At 31.6% G+C, this 18,584-nt stretch overlaps 1 protein-coding gene across 2 annotated transcripts in view; it reads right to left on the bottom strand.

Annotated features, from left to right (window-relative positions):
* The window catches only part of LOC114338222 (uncharacterized), a 52,363-nt gene that overhangs the window by 14,613 nt on the left and 19,166 nt on the right, over positions 1-18,584 (bottom strand). For both annotated transcript variants that reach the window (XR_007696630.1, XM_050644463.1), the window contains exons 5-8: positions 11,283-11,579; positions 8,765-9,000; positions 8,403-8,671; positions 5,156-5,532 (exon numbers count right to left, since the gene is read on the bottom strand). Coding sequence is in view for 1 of the 2 variants with exons in the window: in XM_050644463.1 (XP_050500420.1) it covers positions 5,156-5,532; positions 8,403-8,671; positions 8,765-9,000; positions 11,283-11,579 (1,179 nt within the window). In the remaining variant the exon portion in view is untranslated. The remainder of the gene's footprint in view (positions 1-5,155; positions 5,533-8,402; positions 8,672-8,764; positions 9,001-11,282; positions 11,580-18,584) is intronic.

Here is an 18,584-nt window from a genome sequence, read left to right on the forward strand (position 1 = left end):
GACAAATCGTAAACATCTGTTTCTGGGTGCATGCTTGTTAAATGATATACCTCTCTCTGTTTCAGCTACTTCTCAGCGCCCTGTAAAAATCCTGTAAAACTCTTCATATATCAACCGATTGTAAATACAATACTCAAATAGGTACTCGCTCTGATACGATTGGTACGAAGTAATCAGAGTAATCAAAGTAACGACTTGCCTCTCTGTATAGTGATCGTTACTTTCGGTATTCGTAAGTAACGAGTACTTTGTAACGAATATATACTTTTTCAACATCACTAGTACTTTATTGCACGTTAAGAACGGAACGTTTGGCTTATGCAGATCAGTGTTGCCAAAACTCTCAGGCACGTGTTGCTACTAGACTGCCGTTATACGATTCATTCTAATCAGACGGCGTGGCATCGGCGCGCTTCTATCGTCCATAAGAAATACGTAGCCCTACATATCTACACAAAGTTCCGTTCTTAACGTGAAACGCTATATAGTGACTATATTTAATAAGTTCTGGGAACATAATATGACCCTTTACTACAAAATGATTACATTCGATGGCATGGAAGACAGATGTGGTATGTGCGTTAAAACCAATTTTTCAGTACCTACAGCAATTTTAAAGTTTGTGCATCAAGTTTCTGTAAGCTGTTACAGTTATAACTTTTATATTGATAGAAAGGTATATACTAAACTAAAGTGCATAGAAATCGGCCTACTTAAAAATTTGGCCATTTTTGATGTCTCGAATTTCCTAAACCTGTTGTCCGATTTAAGTGATTTTATTAATATGCTATAGCCTCATTCTTTAACAACATCGCTGAAATAATATTGTTGCTAAACATGTAAATTTTCATTGTATACCGGGTATACGAATCAAACTGTTTTTTTCTCAGTTCGCATCACCCTGTGGAATATTCTAGTATTTATAAAATACTGAAATTAAAACCCAACTATAGCATTTTTCTCAACATTCTGGTTTTTGATTCATTCGCTTATATTGGACTATTGGACCATAAAAAAGTTAGGTACTTTAACAACTAGCAATGAGCGGGTCATATTACCCGTATGCGCGCCAATGGTGAACATTAAATTCTTAATTGTATGTCAAAAAATGTGCAGTAACTACGTCTTAAAACCCATCAAATTTCATTTGCATATCTCAACCGCTTTTAAAGCAATAAATAAATCGTCAGTTTATAAGAAAAATATAGTCATATAGTTATAAAGCAAACTGCAATTATTTTTTCATGCAGAATTACTCCTTAAAGTTTGCAATACTTATTTAAAAACACCCTGTATTGATGAAAAAGATGGCTAGTTGCTAGTTGTTACAGTACCTAACTTTTTTTATGGTCCAACATAGCGAATAAATCAAAAAACACAATTTTGAGAAAACATGATGCTATAGTTGGGTTTTAATTTCAGTATTTTATAAATGCTAGAATATTCCACAGGGTGATGCGAACTTTGAGAAAAAAACAAAGTTTGATTCGTACACCCAGTATACAATGAAAATTTACCTGTTTAGCAACAATATTATTACAGCTTGGAATAAGAATTAGGCATGCCACAGAACATGTAAAAAAATCACTTAAATCGGACAAAAGGTTTAGGAAATTCGAGACATCAAAAATGATCAAATTTTTAAGTGGACCGATTTCTATGCACTTCAGTTTAATTCTTCGAATACTGTGGTACTAACAACTTAAAATAAATACTGTGCATTTTCAATGTTTAATAAATTATATAATTAATTACCTTCAGATATGCACTTACCATTTCTGTGCCCTACTTTATTGTGCATACCACATTTAGCTGATTATATTGTTAAATGTTTAAAAAGAAAAGTAACAAGTAAAACCAAATTAAAATGGAAAAGTATTTAATTTTGAAAACTCTCATTTTCGGAATCCATTTGTTTTTAACACACGGGTATTGGACAAAGAGCTACCAACGTCGGAAAAAAATTATTTTAAGACATCTGGTTCTTTAATATATTATTCCCTATGCTTTCTCGAACACCGTACCGGCCATCTGGCTACTGATACAGGTTGCGTTCATCACTGAACAGCACACTTGTATAGGTAAACATATCGAATTTAAAATTATTGTAAGACGAAAAATTATTTTGTCATTACTTTTTAAACATTATTAGAAATATGAACTATAATTATCAGACATTTTTATGGTATAAAAAGTAATGACAAAAAAAGATTGGTTCTAAAATAATTTAAATTCAATATACAGGGTGATTGATGAGTGTGATAAAGCTCAGTAGATCCGCTATAGTAATAGATAGCAATAAAAGTTGATAACAAAAATTGTAGCCAACTTTCAGCTTTACATTATGAAATTAGTAAGAATGTTACAGGGTGTTCGATAACGTAGTGGCAAACCAAACTTGTTTTTTTTTTAATGGAACACCCTATATTTTATTTTATATTCAAAATTCTCTTAACTTTCCCATTACAAAAATATAAAGGTTTGTTATGTTATATAGGGTTTTTAGAAAGAAACTAATTTTTTATGAGAAACGTAAGAAGTTCAGCTACCTGTATAAATAAGAATAAGCACAAGAGCCATGGTTTATTGGTGCTATATTTTTTTATTGATCGTCAAAATTTATCTTTTCTCAGAAATTTTAAATGGAACACCCTGTATTTTATATCAACATCGCGAAAAGTATCATTACCGTACTTTAATTTTTGTATAATATTCCCTATGCCTAAATTTGTTAGTTTTCGAGATATTTTCATTTTTCAGAGCAAGTTATTAATTAAGGTGTTCTATTTAAAATTACTGAGAAAATAATGTACTTGCGTTCTGACTCATCCTGTATTCAATATAAAAAAAAATTAGCAATATCAACCATTTTTATAAATTTTGACAATCAACAAAAAAATATGGCACCAATAAACCATTGCTGTTGTGCTTATTTTTATTTATACAGGGAGCTGAACTTATTACGATTTTCGTAGAACATTGGTTATAACTTTCTAATTACCCTGTATAACATAACAAACCTTTATATTTTTGTGATGGAGAAGTTAACAGGATTTCGAATATAAAATAAAATATAGGGTGTTCCATTTAGAAAAACATAAGTTTGGTCTGCCACTATGATATCGAACACCCTGTAACATTCTAACTAATTTTGTAATGTAAAGCTCAAAGTTGGCTACAAGTTTTGTTATTAACTTTTATTGCTATCTATTACTATAGCGGATCTACTAAGCATTATCACACTAATCAATAACCCTGATTTTGTATTTACCTGTACAGGTGTGCTGCGCAGTAATGAACGCAACCTGTATCAGCAGCCAGATGGCCGGTACGGTGTTCGAGGAAGCATAGGAAACAATATATGAAAGAATTAGCTGTCTTAAAACCGTTTCTCGAAAACGTTGCTAGCTCTTAGATCATATTTGAAGTCAGAGAATCGTAAAAATATTCATAATCAGGTATATAACTCATATTTGGAAAAAAAAAATTACCACATCTGTCATCTATAACGTCGTTATGTTATCTTATAATTAAATACGTTTGAAATAATATTGTTACATTTTGCTGTGGGTTTAAAGATTAAGTAAAGTACGACGTTCTTTAACTAACTTTGTTTAACTCAAGATCAGTAAAAGGTTTCTCTACTACAGTTCCTTCCTTAACCTTAAAATTTAGTGAAAGATATACTTTAAAAAACATACAAATAAGTGCCCAAACAAATGGCCATGCTGACTATGGTGTACAAGAATTCTACTCTCCCTATGACATTACGTTGGCCCTAAGCGATACAATACACTATATCATATTTGGTGACTTCAACACAATACGGGAAGAAAGGCAGAAAATTTGGATTGAAAAAGAGGAACGAGCGCGGTGAAATTTTACTTAGTTTCCTGCTAGAAAAAAAAATGTAGTCCAAATGAACAACTAACTTCTTCTACAAAAAAAAGAACATCGGAGATGGACGTGGCAGAGCCCGAATGCAAAAACTAGGAACGAGATTTTAGATCAGTAGCAAAGACCTTTAGACATGTTACAGTCCTAAACCAGTTTTTAACAGGTACCGATCGTAGAATGGTAAAAGCCTCGATAGAAATAGATCTTGGGAAAGAAAGATGCCGCATGATCAAAAAGAAGTCTACACCTACTTGGACAAAGCCTAATAATATAAATGCATTTGAATAACACATTACCAGCATTCTCGAAAGCAATAAGAATACAGACCTACATTTGGGTCCTTGAATCTTTACCCGTGCGTCATCATTTAAAGCATACGAAATAAGTCGATGATAAGTCGGGAATTGAAATTTAATAAACGCAACAGCAAGTCATTTACTGTCACTTTCTGTTGCTAAAACTTTAAGAATTATGTGTGCCCGGTACTATAAAACTGTTTAACATATCCTTATGATACTTGGCAGAAAGTGTAGGTAATGTATATCCTACTAAATTATGTTAAATAATCGTTCCTGACTACTACCAGAGACGTACGATAGGGGATAGTGAATGGTTGACCCTTCCCAAAGGTCTACGCCACTGATGAAACTGCTATTTTAGCATAATTTTTAGATTCTCCAATACTTTCTATGCAAATAATATACGCTTATTCGTAACGATAAAGTCATTAGTTTTCGAGATATTTGAAGTTAAAAATGAAAAGGCACACTTATTTTGATTAATGTATTATGCTCCTTCGTTTTTCGCTTCAAATATCTCGAAAACGAATGGCTTTATCGTTACGAATGAAGAGTATGTTATTTACATAGAAAGTATTGGAGAATCAAAAAATTGCACTAAAATAGCAATTCCGCCAGTGGCGTAGAATTTGGGAAGGGTCAACCATTCACGTTACCCCGTCGTACGCCTCTGGTAGTAGCCAGAAACGTTTGTTTAACATAATTTAGTAGGGTGAACAGTACCAGCACCACTTACCAAATTTCGTGTTGTTGTCCCATGCCTGTCAGGAAATATTCAAAAATACATAAAATAAAAGTTTAACTTTGACACCCTGTATTTCGGTTATTATCAACTTTTGTACTAAGGTAAGTTAGCTTAAATCGACCTATTTTAACCTCAGGAATCTGAGGTTAAGCTATGGTATATTCTTTACCAAACACCCTATATAATTATTAATTTGAAATATTGAAAAACTTACCCGTTCAGTGACCTTATCGATCTCTTGATACAAAAAATTATAATTCGAATCGAAATGTTGATCCTTAAATGCCCCTTTTCGTATCACCTTATTCGGAAATTTCCCTTTAACGTCCATGAAAAACTTCAGCATCTGGTTGTTAGACTTGCCGGAAAACATTATTCGCCCCGTATATAATTCGTAGATGGTGCAGGCCGCGGACCACATGTCGATGCCGTAGTCGTACGTCATGCCGAGGATGATTTCGGGGGCTCGGTAAAATCTCGACACCAAATAGGGGGTTATTTCGTTTTCGTTTATCTTTGACCCCGAACCAAAATCGCAGAGTTTAAGAAGGTGTTTACTTTCGTTGACGAGAATGTTATCGGGTTTGATATCTAAAGAAAGATAAAAACAATATACAAATTTTAATACTCTATTGAATATAGGGGAGAGTTGCCCAAAGCAGGATAATCGGGTAAAACAGGATACCGGCCTTTAGTTCAAAACTAGCAATTTTACCAATCAATTGCCATTTACAGTCACTTCACCCAATTTTTTCAAAATTTTAGAATCAACAAACTTTCAAAAGAATTAAAAATTACATTTTTAAAATCATAAAAGTATTGTATGTAAACCAAGTAAATATAAAGTAAAACAACGTTTTAAATTATTTTTCTTAATAAAGTAACCCACATTTTTGTCAATTTTGCGAAAGATGTAATTAAGTATCTACTGATGAAGTAGTAAATACGAAAGCAATATATTTTAACCAACCTTTTTCACTTTAGTTCTTAATAATTCCTTTCAAACTATACTCAAATTTTATTTTTAAACATCGTATTTTACATAATAATTAAACTTAATATCAAATATTTTTTATGTTTAATTAATAATTTAAAATAATTCAATAAACTCATAACTCCATCTACTAACGTACGAATATAATCTCAAATGCAAAAAAAAGAATGTGTGTGTACTTTGTACGCACGTAAGAAGTTATACTTCTATTATATGATTTAAACGAAATTAATATACTTTTTATTTATATTATTTTGTTTAAATATTAAACTAATTTATACTTACTACTTCTCAAACATTTTTATTAGAACAGTGCCAAAAATTAAAATAATAAAAGAATAAAACACACACAAACACATTAAACAAGCCACAAATGATGTCTGAACATTAATTGTCGAAATTTTTTTTAACTAAATACGTATTTTCTGAAAATACAATTATATAATAAATATACTTACAATCATAAAATGTATTAAAAAAAACAAAAAAGAAAGTTTCTATTGGGACTCGAACCAGCGCTGATAAGAGCGGTTGGTATTGGAATTCATTCGCCTTCTCCGCTTAGCCACGGACACTATGTGTCATTATTTACGAAGATCGACTAACTAAACGGATTAAACTTGTGATATTTTGATATTTTGAAAATTGATCAAATTATTTTAATTTTGAATTGAAATGATTTAGAATTGAAAAAATACAACAAAACATAGAGTAAAAAAACAATATATTAGGTGAATATTGATAGAAATTTTGATGGTAATCAAATTATATAAATAAAAGTATTACATACTATGTATTTTGGCAGATCAAATAGGTAGGTTTATACCCATGATACATTAACAATTATTACGTACCTGTTGCTTTTAAAAACTATTTAAAAGTCACTACAATATTATAAACTTTTTTGTTTCTGTCCTCACAACAATAAAACTAATATATTATACATTTGTTTACCTTTACCTTTACCTCCAAACCACAGCTGCCATATCGGATAATTTTTGACATGTCATTTGAACATCCAATCAGAACAAAGTTATGCGCATCCGCCGGGCTGATAGGTTTTAACATATAAAAAAATCACCCTCTATCGCCGGTAAAGAGGTATAACTTCAAAAACGAAGTTATAAGCAACTTCCGGTATAACCGGAAGTTGCAAAGAGATGAAAATATTTTTATTTAATAGATCATCCTTCAAACCCCCCTTTTTCCAATTTTCATGATTCTGTTACCTTTAGTTCTCGAGATATTTCTAATAGGCCAGTTATCTGCCTCACCCTGTATAGAATGTCTTCTTCATCATATTCAAACACGATTCCATTTTACCGGACCAGGTGGGCAAAACGGAATACTATACATTTCATTAAAAACGATACATTTTCTCTGTTATCATCAACATATGGAAGAATAAATATAGCCAGACATAAAGAGGAGTCAATGGGAAAGTTACTGGTAAAAAACGATAGATACGAGTAGCATAGTTAATGAGCTTCGATTAAAGAATATTAGCTCTCCTGTTTTGGGCAACTCTCCCTTATAGTATGGTACAACTAGACCCAAACCCAGACATCCAAAATGAAAGTTATCCTTCAACACCAAATTGTTCTGTATGGTCCATATATTGGTCAGTAAAAAGTTACACCATTTTGAGCGTCGGGTTTGGTGATGGGGGGGAGTAGGTAAATTAGTAGTTTTTTACGTGTTTCGTCAATATTTCAAAACCTAAGCGGTTTAGCGTGAACAATATTCTATACAAAAATGTTCTACATTAAATTTGAAACGAAAATTTTACTGTTGGAAAGATATTAATGCGACATTGTACATTGTCCATAGAAAGTTCAGATTGGGTTTCTCCGTACTAGAGATTTATATGGCCTAGGCCTGTAGAAGCCTCTTATTGACGTTGACGTTCCTTCAAGGGCTTATCAGTAACATACCACCGGCTATTGAAATAGCAAATTATATTTAGAAAACACAATCCTGTATTAGTTTTTTTCAGTAATAATAATATAATTTGTCCAAGCAATATAAATAATATGGAAAACCTTACACCCTTCGTAACTCCGGAACCGTTGATTTTAGAACAATTATGCATACGACCTTTTTCATTTCAAATTTAATGTAGAACAATTTTGTATAGAAGCTTATTCATGCTAGACCGCTTAGGTTTTGAAATATTGACGAAAAACGTAAAAAACTACTAATTTACCGACTTTTCCCCTCCCCTCCCACTAAAACCCGACACCTAAAAGTGGTGTAACTTTTTACTAAAGAATATGTAGACCATAGATCTCTTCGTATGTAGTTAACCTAGACAGGCTCTGTTGATACAGAAAATACTTATTGTTGTCCTCGTATATTTTTACATAAATATGTATACCAAACATGCACTGGAATCTAATTTTTGACTTAAATTCCGTCTCTTGTTCGTTTAAGCGTTAATAAAACTTAAAAAATAATAAATCCTTACCTGCGTGTAATATGCCAGACTTTTTCAGTAATTTCAATGCAAGCAACAACTGTTGAGTATAACTTCGAACTGCCTTCACGTGCAGACCCACATCTTTTCCATATTTCTTCAAAACCTCTCGAAGATTCATCGCCAAAGGTTCGAAAACCATACACAGATGCTGCTTGTGGAAAAAATGTCGTATAAGTCGAAGACAGTGAAGCTTGTCTTCTGGATCGGCGTCATTGAGCTTTTTCAGTATTTCCAACTCCTTTAAGCCGGTTTTGTGCCTAGAAGTTAATATTTGAATTTAAAGTTCAGAATTAGTAGCAGCAAGAAAGGTATTTTTGTTAATAAATTAATTCCAATCACTTGTCACTTACATTATTTCATTGTTTCGAATAATCTTCACAGCTACATCCTGATTACCACGAGCTTGATCTCGTGCTCTAACAACATTACTGAATACACCTTGACCTGTATACCCGTACACCATGTATCTGGAGTCTAATATTTCTCCAATGCGAACTCTATAATACCCTTCTGCATCGTCCCAATTGTCTGTAAGAGCTGGATTTTCGGCAGCCGAGCCCTTAGTAGTAATTGTGCTTGGTGAGGCCTGTAAAATTAATTGTGTTAGAGATGTAAAATTTGTCTACTTTTTGCAGAATTAGCTTCGCTCATTCTGCAAACTTTCACATGCGTGCCTTAAAATTGTACTTTTAACACTTATATCATAAATAACTATTAAATATAATATTAATCACACGCTAAGGAAAGATATTTATCTTTCACAGTACCTATCTATGAATTATTTAAAAATAATAAAACCCACAGATTTTCAAATCAAGATGTTTTGGACTTCTGGAATATTCTATTTAGACGGACTTTAAGTTCGTCTGCTTAAAACCGGCAACACTGAGCTGCATGGTTCCATAAGTTTTATATTGGGATATATGCTGCCCACACTGCAAAGTGACTGCGGAACGCAGAATAGTAGAAGCAGAGTTATAGCTAATGAAAAATAGGTTCATATCAGTCAAATTCCAAATCGAATATTTTAACGTGAAATAACCAAAAAATAAAGCACTTTTTGGGGAAAACTCAGTACAACTTTTTTAAAGTGTTAAAAGAAGCTTTATTTTTGTTATATAAAAAAATTTCTAGCATCAACAGTAAACAAGTTACGCTCAAAATAAAGTTGGTCCCTTTTTATTTAGTGAAAAAATCGGGAAAATCACCCCCTAATTAGCATCTCAAGTGAACTTAATTATTACCACTTCACAAGTTGCTTTACTGGTGTATGTATTTTTTATATAACCTGTAAGTTTCATCGGTTCAAAGTCCTTATTTTTGAAAGGGCTGTAGTTGAAAGGGCTTGAACGAGTCACTAATCACGAGTGTATGCAAATTTAGAAACACCAAATCTTAACCAATGTTTGTCTTACAGAAAAACAAAAAAAAATATTCAGAAAAGCAAAGCCGATTTTTTTAATGTTTGAGATTTTTGGTACCTCTAATAATTTTTAAGTTATTTTGAAAAAAAGCATGTTTTCAAAATTAAAATTTTTTTAAAATATTACTTTAAAACCAATTTTTTTTTAAAATAAGCACGTTGAATCGATGAAACTTACAGATCATAAACACAACATAAGTAAAGCGACTTATGAAGCGGTAACGATCAATTTCATTTAAGTTACTAATTAGGGGGCGATTTTCCCGTTTTTTTTTGCCAAAACAAAAGGAACCAATTGTATTTTGAGCGTAACTTGCTTACATTTGATGCTAGAATCTTTTTTTATAAAAACAGAAATAACGCTTTTTTTAAACACTTTAAACAAGTTGTACTTAAGTTTTCTCCAAAAAGTGCTTAATTTTTTGGATATTTCACGTTGAAATATTCTATTTGGAATTTGGCAAATATGAACCTATTTTCCTTTAGATACAATTATACAACTCTACTTCTACTAGGTCTAGACACTTTATGCATACACCATTTTTTTCACTATTTTACAGGCTATATTTTTTCTAAGAATGTTTTTTTCGATAAAATACTTACTTTTTGAATGATTTGCGAAAAATCGTTTAAAAACGTGTTTATTTTTGTTGAAAAATGAACATATTCACTCGCAAATAATTCGAAAAGTATATATAAAGTCAGTTTATCGAATTCCGGACTTATTTTGAACGTATGATTTTCACCGCGAGAAGGGGTGAAATTCACCCCAGGGCAAAAGTACACATCGGCACAATATTACTTATTCCGTTGGTGGGTGTGTTGACGGAAACAATTATATAAAATAATATTAATTAAAACGCAAACAATTGTCAATAATATACTTGTATTTTTGGGTAAACAAGCGTGCTTCGTTTATTATCTCGTAACGGTTTTGTTGTTGTTTTAGCGAGGGTGTGTTTGAACCGCGCGCCTGCTGTATCGATACCGCGAGACCACCACACTCTATTATGTCACCATGCTTGCGATTTTACAATATGGCTAGAAAGGCAATAAATTACTACATCTGCGTTTTAAAAGATGAGAACCTTTCTGTATTTTAAGAAGTTGACATAAAGAGCGTGGCAATCTGGCCTCGAAATCTGTTAGTGTTTCCTTGAAAAAAACATTAATTTTATACAATCTGCTTAGGGATACATTTCGTTTCTTAAACTTAACGACCCTTTTTAGCATATGGTTTGTATATTAAATGTGAATTTTAAATGACTAATGTTATTTCGTTTTGAGAAAAGTTATTAAAAATTTAGCAAAAACAGTAATTAAAGCGTATCGCTATACACTTTTTTTCTTTGATATGTTAACTCTGCGTATGCCAAATTTCATGTCAATCCAAGCGGTTCTTTAAGATTTACAGCAAAAACCGTCAAAGAATGTACTATACTTACAGTGTTGACTTTAAATATGTCCTGTTCTGCGAACATATCCCAATCGGCTCTCTTTTTGTCAACCTTTTTATCAACAGTTAGAGCAACTGTTTTCATGTTAGGCAGAAGTGGTGGAGTCAGCGATTCTTCATCTTCTTTTTCAACTTCTGATTGCAGTTTGGGTGTGTCTGGTATTTGCTCCTGTGTCGTTTCTGTTTTAGGAACCTCTGGAACGGCAGCTTGATTTTGTTCAACGATTTGGACTTCAGGAGATTGAGATCTTGACATGGCTGAGCTTGGATCGTCGGCTCCAAGACGCTAAAAATTGTATGAAGGCTTATATTACAACAATACTAAATGTTTATGCAATAACAGCAAAACTTGTCCATTAACTTCCATTTACAAAAAAAAAGAAGTATAAAAAATATGCATTAAATGATTACTTATAGAAGATTTAGAAGATTACATATTATGAAGGGTACAGGGGGAAAACAATCAGTCACAAAAAGTGAAAATGGCGGGTTTTGTGTTTATTTTTAAGGTACTAGTACACTTTAGAAGACCAAAAATAAGCATTTTTTGATTTTTTTCTCAGAACCTTTATTAAACATGAACTTAAAACTTTTTACATATTAATGTATAACTCTTAGAGAATACAAAAAATATATCTTTTTTCATTTATGAACGTAGACTAATATTGTAGAGGGCGCCAAAGTCGAGGCCTCGAAAAGAGGTAGTTCCGATGGCGGACAGTTAATCTCAGGATTGGAACCTCTGAAATAAAAAAATCGTATGGCATTTGAAAAAGGAAGGTTTCTTACGTGACAATTTACCACCGTTAGTGAAAGATTCCACAAAAAAAAGACTTTACAGAAATTTGAAAAAAATTTGTGAAAAAATCGCCCGTTTTTCTTCAGTTTTTAATGGTTAAAAAATATTTATTTTTTTTTGTCGAATTTGTGGTAAATTGTCACCTAAAAAACCCTCCTTTTTCAAATGCAGTTCGATTTTTTTGTTTCAGATATCCCAATCCTGAGATTAACTGTCCGTTATCATTTTTCGAGGCCTCGACTTTTGCGCCCTCTACAATACATGTTAGTGTACGTGAATAAATAAAAAAAAGGTGTATTTTTTGTACTCTCTAAGAGTTAGATATTAATATGTAAAAAGCTTTATGTTCATTTTTAACCCGGCACCTGCCACGTGGCTTTGCAAGGCACCAACTGCCACGTGGGGTGCTCATAGCACCCCTTAAAAATTTTCTGTGATCTACTTGTTTAAAAAACAAAATAATGTGTTGAGTAACACAAGAATATAAAAGAACATGTTTTATTAACTTATTAGCCACTAATATGTTATAAAAGTTAAAAAATAAAATGAAAAAGGTGTTATAAGCAAATTACCAAGTACCAAATACTCCATTCATTAACGGTAAAATATTGCAAAACCTTTAAATTTTAAAGAACCGCTTGGATTGACTTGAAATTTGGCATACACACAGCTAACAAGTCAAAGAAAAAAAGTGATATTGTGCCGATATGTGCTTTTGCCCTGGGGGTGGTTTTCACCCCCTCTTGGGGGTTAAAAAAAATTCGTCCAAACAAAGTCAGGAAATGGGTAAACTGGCTAATTTAAAGTAACTTTTGTTCTATAGAGTTTTTTCACTAAGTCAATACTTTTCGAGTTATTTGGCAGTGAATATGTTCATTTTTTCAACAAAATAACCACGCTTTTAGACGGTTTTTCGCAAATAACTCAAATTGTAAGTATTTTGTCGAAAAAGCATTCTTAGCAAAAATATAGCCTATAAAAAATTTAAAAAAATAGTGAATATATCACTTTTTTTATTTAGTAGAAGCAGCGTTATAGCTAATGAAATATAGGTTCATATTCGTCAAATTCCAAGTGGAATACTTTAACGTGAAATAACCAAAAATGAAGCACATTTCGGGGAAAACTCATTTAAACTTATTTAAAGTGTTTAAAAAAAGCTTCATTGTTTTATAAAAAAAATTTCTAGCATCAAAATTAAACAAGTTACGCTCAAAATAAAGTTAGTTCCTTTTGGTTTTGGTAAAAAAATCGAGAAAATCACCCCCTAATTAGTATCTTAAATGAACTTAATCGTAACGACTTCACAAGTTTCTTGACTCGTGTATATATTGTTTATATGATCTGTAAGTTTCATCGGTTCAAAGTACTTATTATTGAAACGGCTGTAGTTAAAAGGGGTTTGAACGAGTCACTGATCACGAATGTATGCAAATTTAGAAACACCAAATCTTGATCAATTTTTGTCTAACAGAAAAACAAAAAAATACATGATATTCAGAAAAGCAAATCGGACTTTTTTTGTATTTCGAGACTTTTGGTATCTCTAACAATTTTTAAGTTATTTTGAAAAAAAGCATATTTTTCAAAATTTAAATTTTTAAAAATTTTACTTTCAAACCAAATTTTTTAAAAAATAAACACTTTGAATCGATGAAACTTACAGATCATATAAACACAATATAAGTAAAATAATTTATGGAGCGGCAACGATTAATTTCATTTAAGTTGCTAATTAGGGGGTGGTCTTCCCGATTTTTTTTTGCAAAAACAAAAGGGACCAACTTTATTTTGAGCGTAACTTGTTTAAATTTAATGCTAGAAACTTTTCGTAAAAACAGAAATAAAGCTTTTTTTAAACACTTTAAAAAAGTTAAAATGGGTTTTCCCCAAAAAGTGCTTAATTTTTTGGATATTTCACGTCGAAATATTCTATTTGAAATTTGGTGAATATGAATCTATATTTCATTGGCTATAACTCTGGTTCTACGAGATCCAGAGACCTAACGCGTACACCATTTTTTTTTACTTTTTTATAGGCTATATTTTTGCTAAGAACGATTTTTTCGACAAAATACTTACTTTTTGAGTTATTTGCGAAAAACCGTCTAAAAATGTGGTTATTTTGTTGAAAAATGAACATATTCACTCGCAAATAACTCGAAAAGTGTTGACTTGGCGAAAAAGCTCTATAGAACAAAAGTTACTTAAAATTAGTCAGTTTACCCATTTCCGGAGTTGTTTTGGACATATATTTTTTCACTCCCAAGAGGGGGTGAAAGTCACCCCCAGGGCAAAAGCACACGTCGGCACAATATCACTTTTTTTCTTTGACATGTAAGCTATGCGTATGCCAAATTTCATGTCATTCCAAGCGGTTCTTTAAAATTTAGAGCAAAAACCGTGAAAGAATGGACTAAAATCATAATAAATGAAGTCAAGTAAAATATCTAAAAAAATTAAAATTTAGTGAGTATAGAGTATATTAATAATTTAAATCAGTTATTTCAATAAAAAAATATAAATTTGACCTGTTTATCAAAAATACAAAAAAAATTTAAGACTTAAAGTACCAGATGATGACACCCCAATTCTACTTTAGAGCTACAAGTTCAGAATGACATTAAATAACCACTTCAAACACTAACACATCTATTCTATATAATATTATAGAAAGCTACTATGACGCACAGCACGGTTAACAAACTTGAAATGCCAAATATTTGATAAAAATGTGTTATGGGGTGCTTGTAGCACCCCACGTGGCAGGTGCCGGGTTAATAAAGGTTTTGAGAAAAAAATTCTTGGAAAAAATGATTATTTTTGGTCTTCTAAAGTGTACTAGTACCTTAAACATTGTTGAGAGTACTATAATAGAGCAATTTTAAAACAGGGGAAAATGATGGCAGTCCACACAAATGCAGGTAAAATATAACAAATTATATACAAATTGACGACGAAGACGAAGTAGTTTACACGAAGTGTAACCATAAGTTTTCAATTTAAAAATCTTTTAGTAATATTTTTAAAATTTTCAATATTAATAATTTACTATTAGGATTGAAAACTACTTCGTCTTTCAATGCCAGATGGCGCTAGCCACCTACTATCATCACTTCAGTTGCAATGGGTGGGAAAACCTCTCGATACGAATCAGTTAAAATATGGAGAACAGTGCCTACGTTCCTTCCGATGAAGGCTCCAATAAGAGCCGAAAATCGCGGTTCAAGGGACTGGACTGCACTCCGTATTCTAATTGAAAAGTAAGATTGTTTTGCCTTCGCATTGCAACTGAATAAAAATGGTATACATTTTTATTTTATATACAAATTATACATTGACGTCAACTTTAATTTCAGTTTTTCTCCAAACTACGTTCCTGTGACTTTGATCGTTTTTCCCCTGTGTCTTCATATATTTACTACAAGAAGTTACAAGGAATTTCCATTATATACTACTATAGTATAGTAGTACATTTTTTTATTTTATGTATACAATTCTCTTAAAATAATAATTAGTTAGATATTAGTTATACAGGGTGTTAGTAAATAAGTATGAAAAATTTAAGGGATTATTTCATTCATAGGAGATTCTGACCAATAGAAAGCTACAGAAATCTGAATTAAATCGACAATTTTTGATAATCTCCCGTCGTTAAGTATATTACGTCAGATGCCCTTCGTTGCTACGAAAAAATACATTCAGTGACATTAATGACAATTAATTTTTTAAAAATTATAAAAGTGATGACTTTCAATCGTCAAATACTTATAAAAACTGTGTGTTTAATGGTACTTACATAAATAAATTACAATAAAATTTTGGTTTTGAACAGTTTTATTCATGAAATAATCGCAACAAATTGCACTCGACCTCTGAAATTAATATAGAATTTTTGCTCTCGTGACACTTTGACATAATTTCACTCGCCTTCGGCTCGTGAAATTAAAACTGTCAAAGTGTCACTCGGGAAAAATTCAATAATTTCAGAGCTCTTGTGCAATTACTGCTGATAATTCTACATGAAAAAATAATGGCAGTTTTCTCTATAAACGTATGTCCGCAAATGCTTTGTTTCCGAGATACAGGGTGTCGAAAGGGTACCCCCCGTTAAGATAGGCAAAATGCCCTCACTCTCAGAATTCAATTTTTTTTAATTTTTTTACGTTCTGTGCAATTAAAAAATGAGATAATGCGGATTTTTAGCTCGCCACCCCCCTTACCCCTCCCCCCACAGCCAAAAACTTAGATTTTTATATTTAATTTTTTTTTAGTTGGGTTGCAATTGATTTAAAAATTTCAAAAAATTGACACGTGTAGCTGAGGCTTTTACAAAACATGTCCATTTTTTATGGACCCTTAGGTCGAGTGTACATAACCTCAAATTTTTTTTAACTTTTTTAAAACCTATAACTTTTTTTTTGGAGGGGGCTGCAGGTCCAATTTTTCTTGCATTTTGTGTATTTTATCAAAAGCTATCTCTCTGATTTTTTTCAGATTTTTCCGTCAGGTGCGCCATCTTGAAAAATCCGGAAAACTGTTTTTTTAGGGGGTTTTTAGGGATTTTCTCCATTTTATAGACTGCAACATAGATCAACTCAAGGTTTTGTTAATAGATTATGTATAATTTGAAATAAATGAGTATTTTAGGATTATCAAAAATTGGGCAAAATACCTTTAAACCCCCCCAAAAACCATGTTTTTTTAAGTTATGTAAGGGTTTTTGCGGGCTTAATGATATTATTTTTTGAGATCGATACAGCCTGAATATTTTTTTTCATTTTTTTTACGTTATATGTGAATAAAAAATAAGACTAATCGCATTTTTAGCACACCCCCCCCCCCCACAAAAACGTCAATTTTTCTATTTTTTTTTTTGTTTAAAGTTGCAATTAATTTAAAATTTTTATGAGGCGTCTACAAAACATATCTATTTTTTATAGACCCGTGTAGATCGAGTGTACAATACATACATATAATCTCAAAATTCTTTTTTTATTTTTTAAAACGTATTTTTGACTTCCAATCGATATTTTTTTAAAACGTCCAATGAATATTGTACATCTCTCTCTCGCGGACGGCCGCTTCAATACATGCTTAGCGCTCATTTTTAATTATTAAAAATAATAGTTAGCAATAAAATAATGACAAAAATTTTAGGCTATTGCAGGGGGGCTGTAAACTTTGAGTTGGTCACTTTATGACTTTCATAATAATAATTTTTAACCGAGTTATTAAGCCTTGAAAATGGCCATTTTCGCGTTTTTCAAATTTGAAATTGCATGTAACTCGACAACAGTCAATTTTATAGAAAAATCACAAGATACCTTTTTTGCTCAGCTTGATCCAGAGAATCTAAAACAAATTTGTCCGAAGTGAAAAAATTGATTTTTTGAATTCATTTAAAAAAATGTTTAAACAATTTTCCGATCGCGGTACTGCCTGGCACCTTGTGGATTTGTTATAAGGACCTGTTTTTGAGTAAGTTTGTGCAAAAAAAATAATCGGAATAATTTACCTAACGGGACAAGCATACAGCGTGGACTATTTGCATTAGGAGCCAAACGTAGATGGTTTGTAAAATACACAAAAGACAAAAAAAAAATTAGCAGCCATCGCCAAAAAAAGTTATACGTACCTATAAAAAAAAACAAAAAAAATGATGTTATAATAATGTACACTCGACCTTCGGGTCCATAAAAATAGACGTTCTGTAACAGCCTAAGCTCTGCGTGTGAATTTTTTGTAATTTATAATTTAATAATTAGGTACTAACTATTCTAAATGCGACATAAGCCACAATTTAACTAAAAAATGATTTTATTAACGTTTCGACGTCCACCGCGGACGTCGTTGTCAAAATACAAAATATTAATAAATTAAACAAAAAGGTTGCTTGGTAAAAAACTCTTCTAATAATTTAATTTAATCTGACTTATTTATATAGATCGTCACAAACCATTTTTTCAGTGCGTCACAGATTATCGAATTCTCTCTATCGCATTACAGATGGAAAATAAAATCATTTTTTAGTTAAATTGTGGCTTATTTCCCATTTAGAATAGTTAATTACAAAAATGCCACAAAGAAATAGCTTCAGAACAACATTTTTAACCTAATTGCAAACCAACTTAAAAAAAAATAAAATCGAAAAATTGACATTTTTGCCTGTGGGGGAGGGGGAACAGGGGAAGTGGGCTAAAATTGCGGTGAGTCCTAATTTTTTAAAATCATATAGAACGTAAAAAAAATAAAAAATATATTCAGGCTGTATCGACCTCAAAAAATATCATTAAGCCCGCAAAAACCCTTACATAACTTAAAAGAACATGGTTTTTGGGGGGGTTTAAAGGTATTTTGCCCAATTTTTGATAATCCTAAAATACTCATTTATTTCAAATTATACATAATCTATTAACAAAACCATGAGTTGATCTATGTTGCAGTCTATAAAATGGAGAAAATCCCTAAAAACCCCCTGCAAAAACAGTT

This window comes from Diabrotica virgifera, chromosome 2 (assembly GCF_917563875.1).
Source record: "Diabrotica virgifera virgifera chromosome 2, PGI_DIABVI_V3a".
Lineage (NCBI taxonomy): Eukaryota > Metazoa > Arthropoda > Insecta > Coleoptera > Chrysomelidae > Diabrotica > Diabrotica virgifera.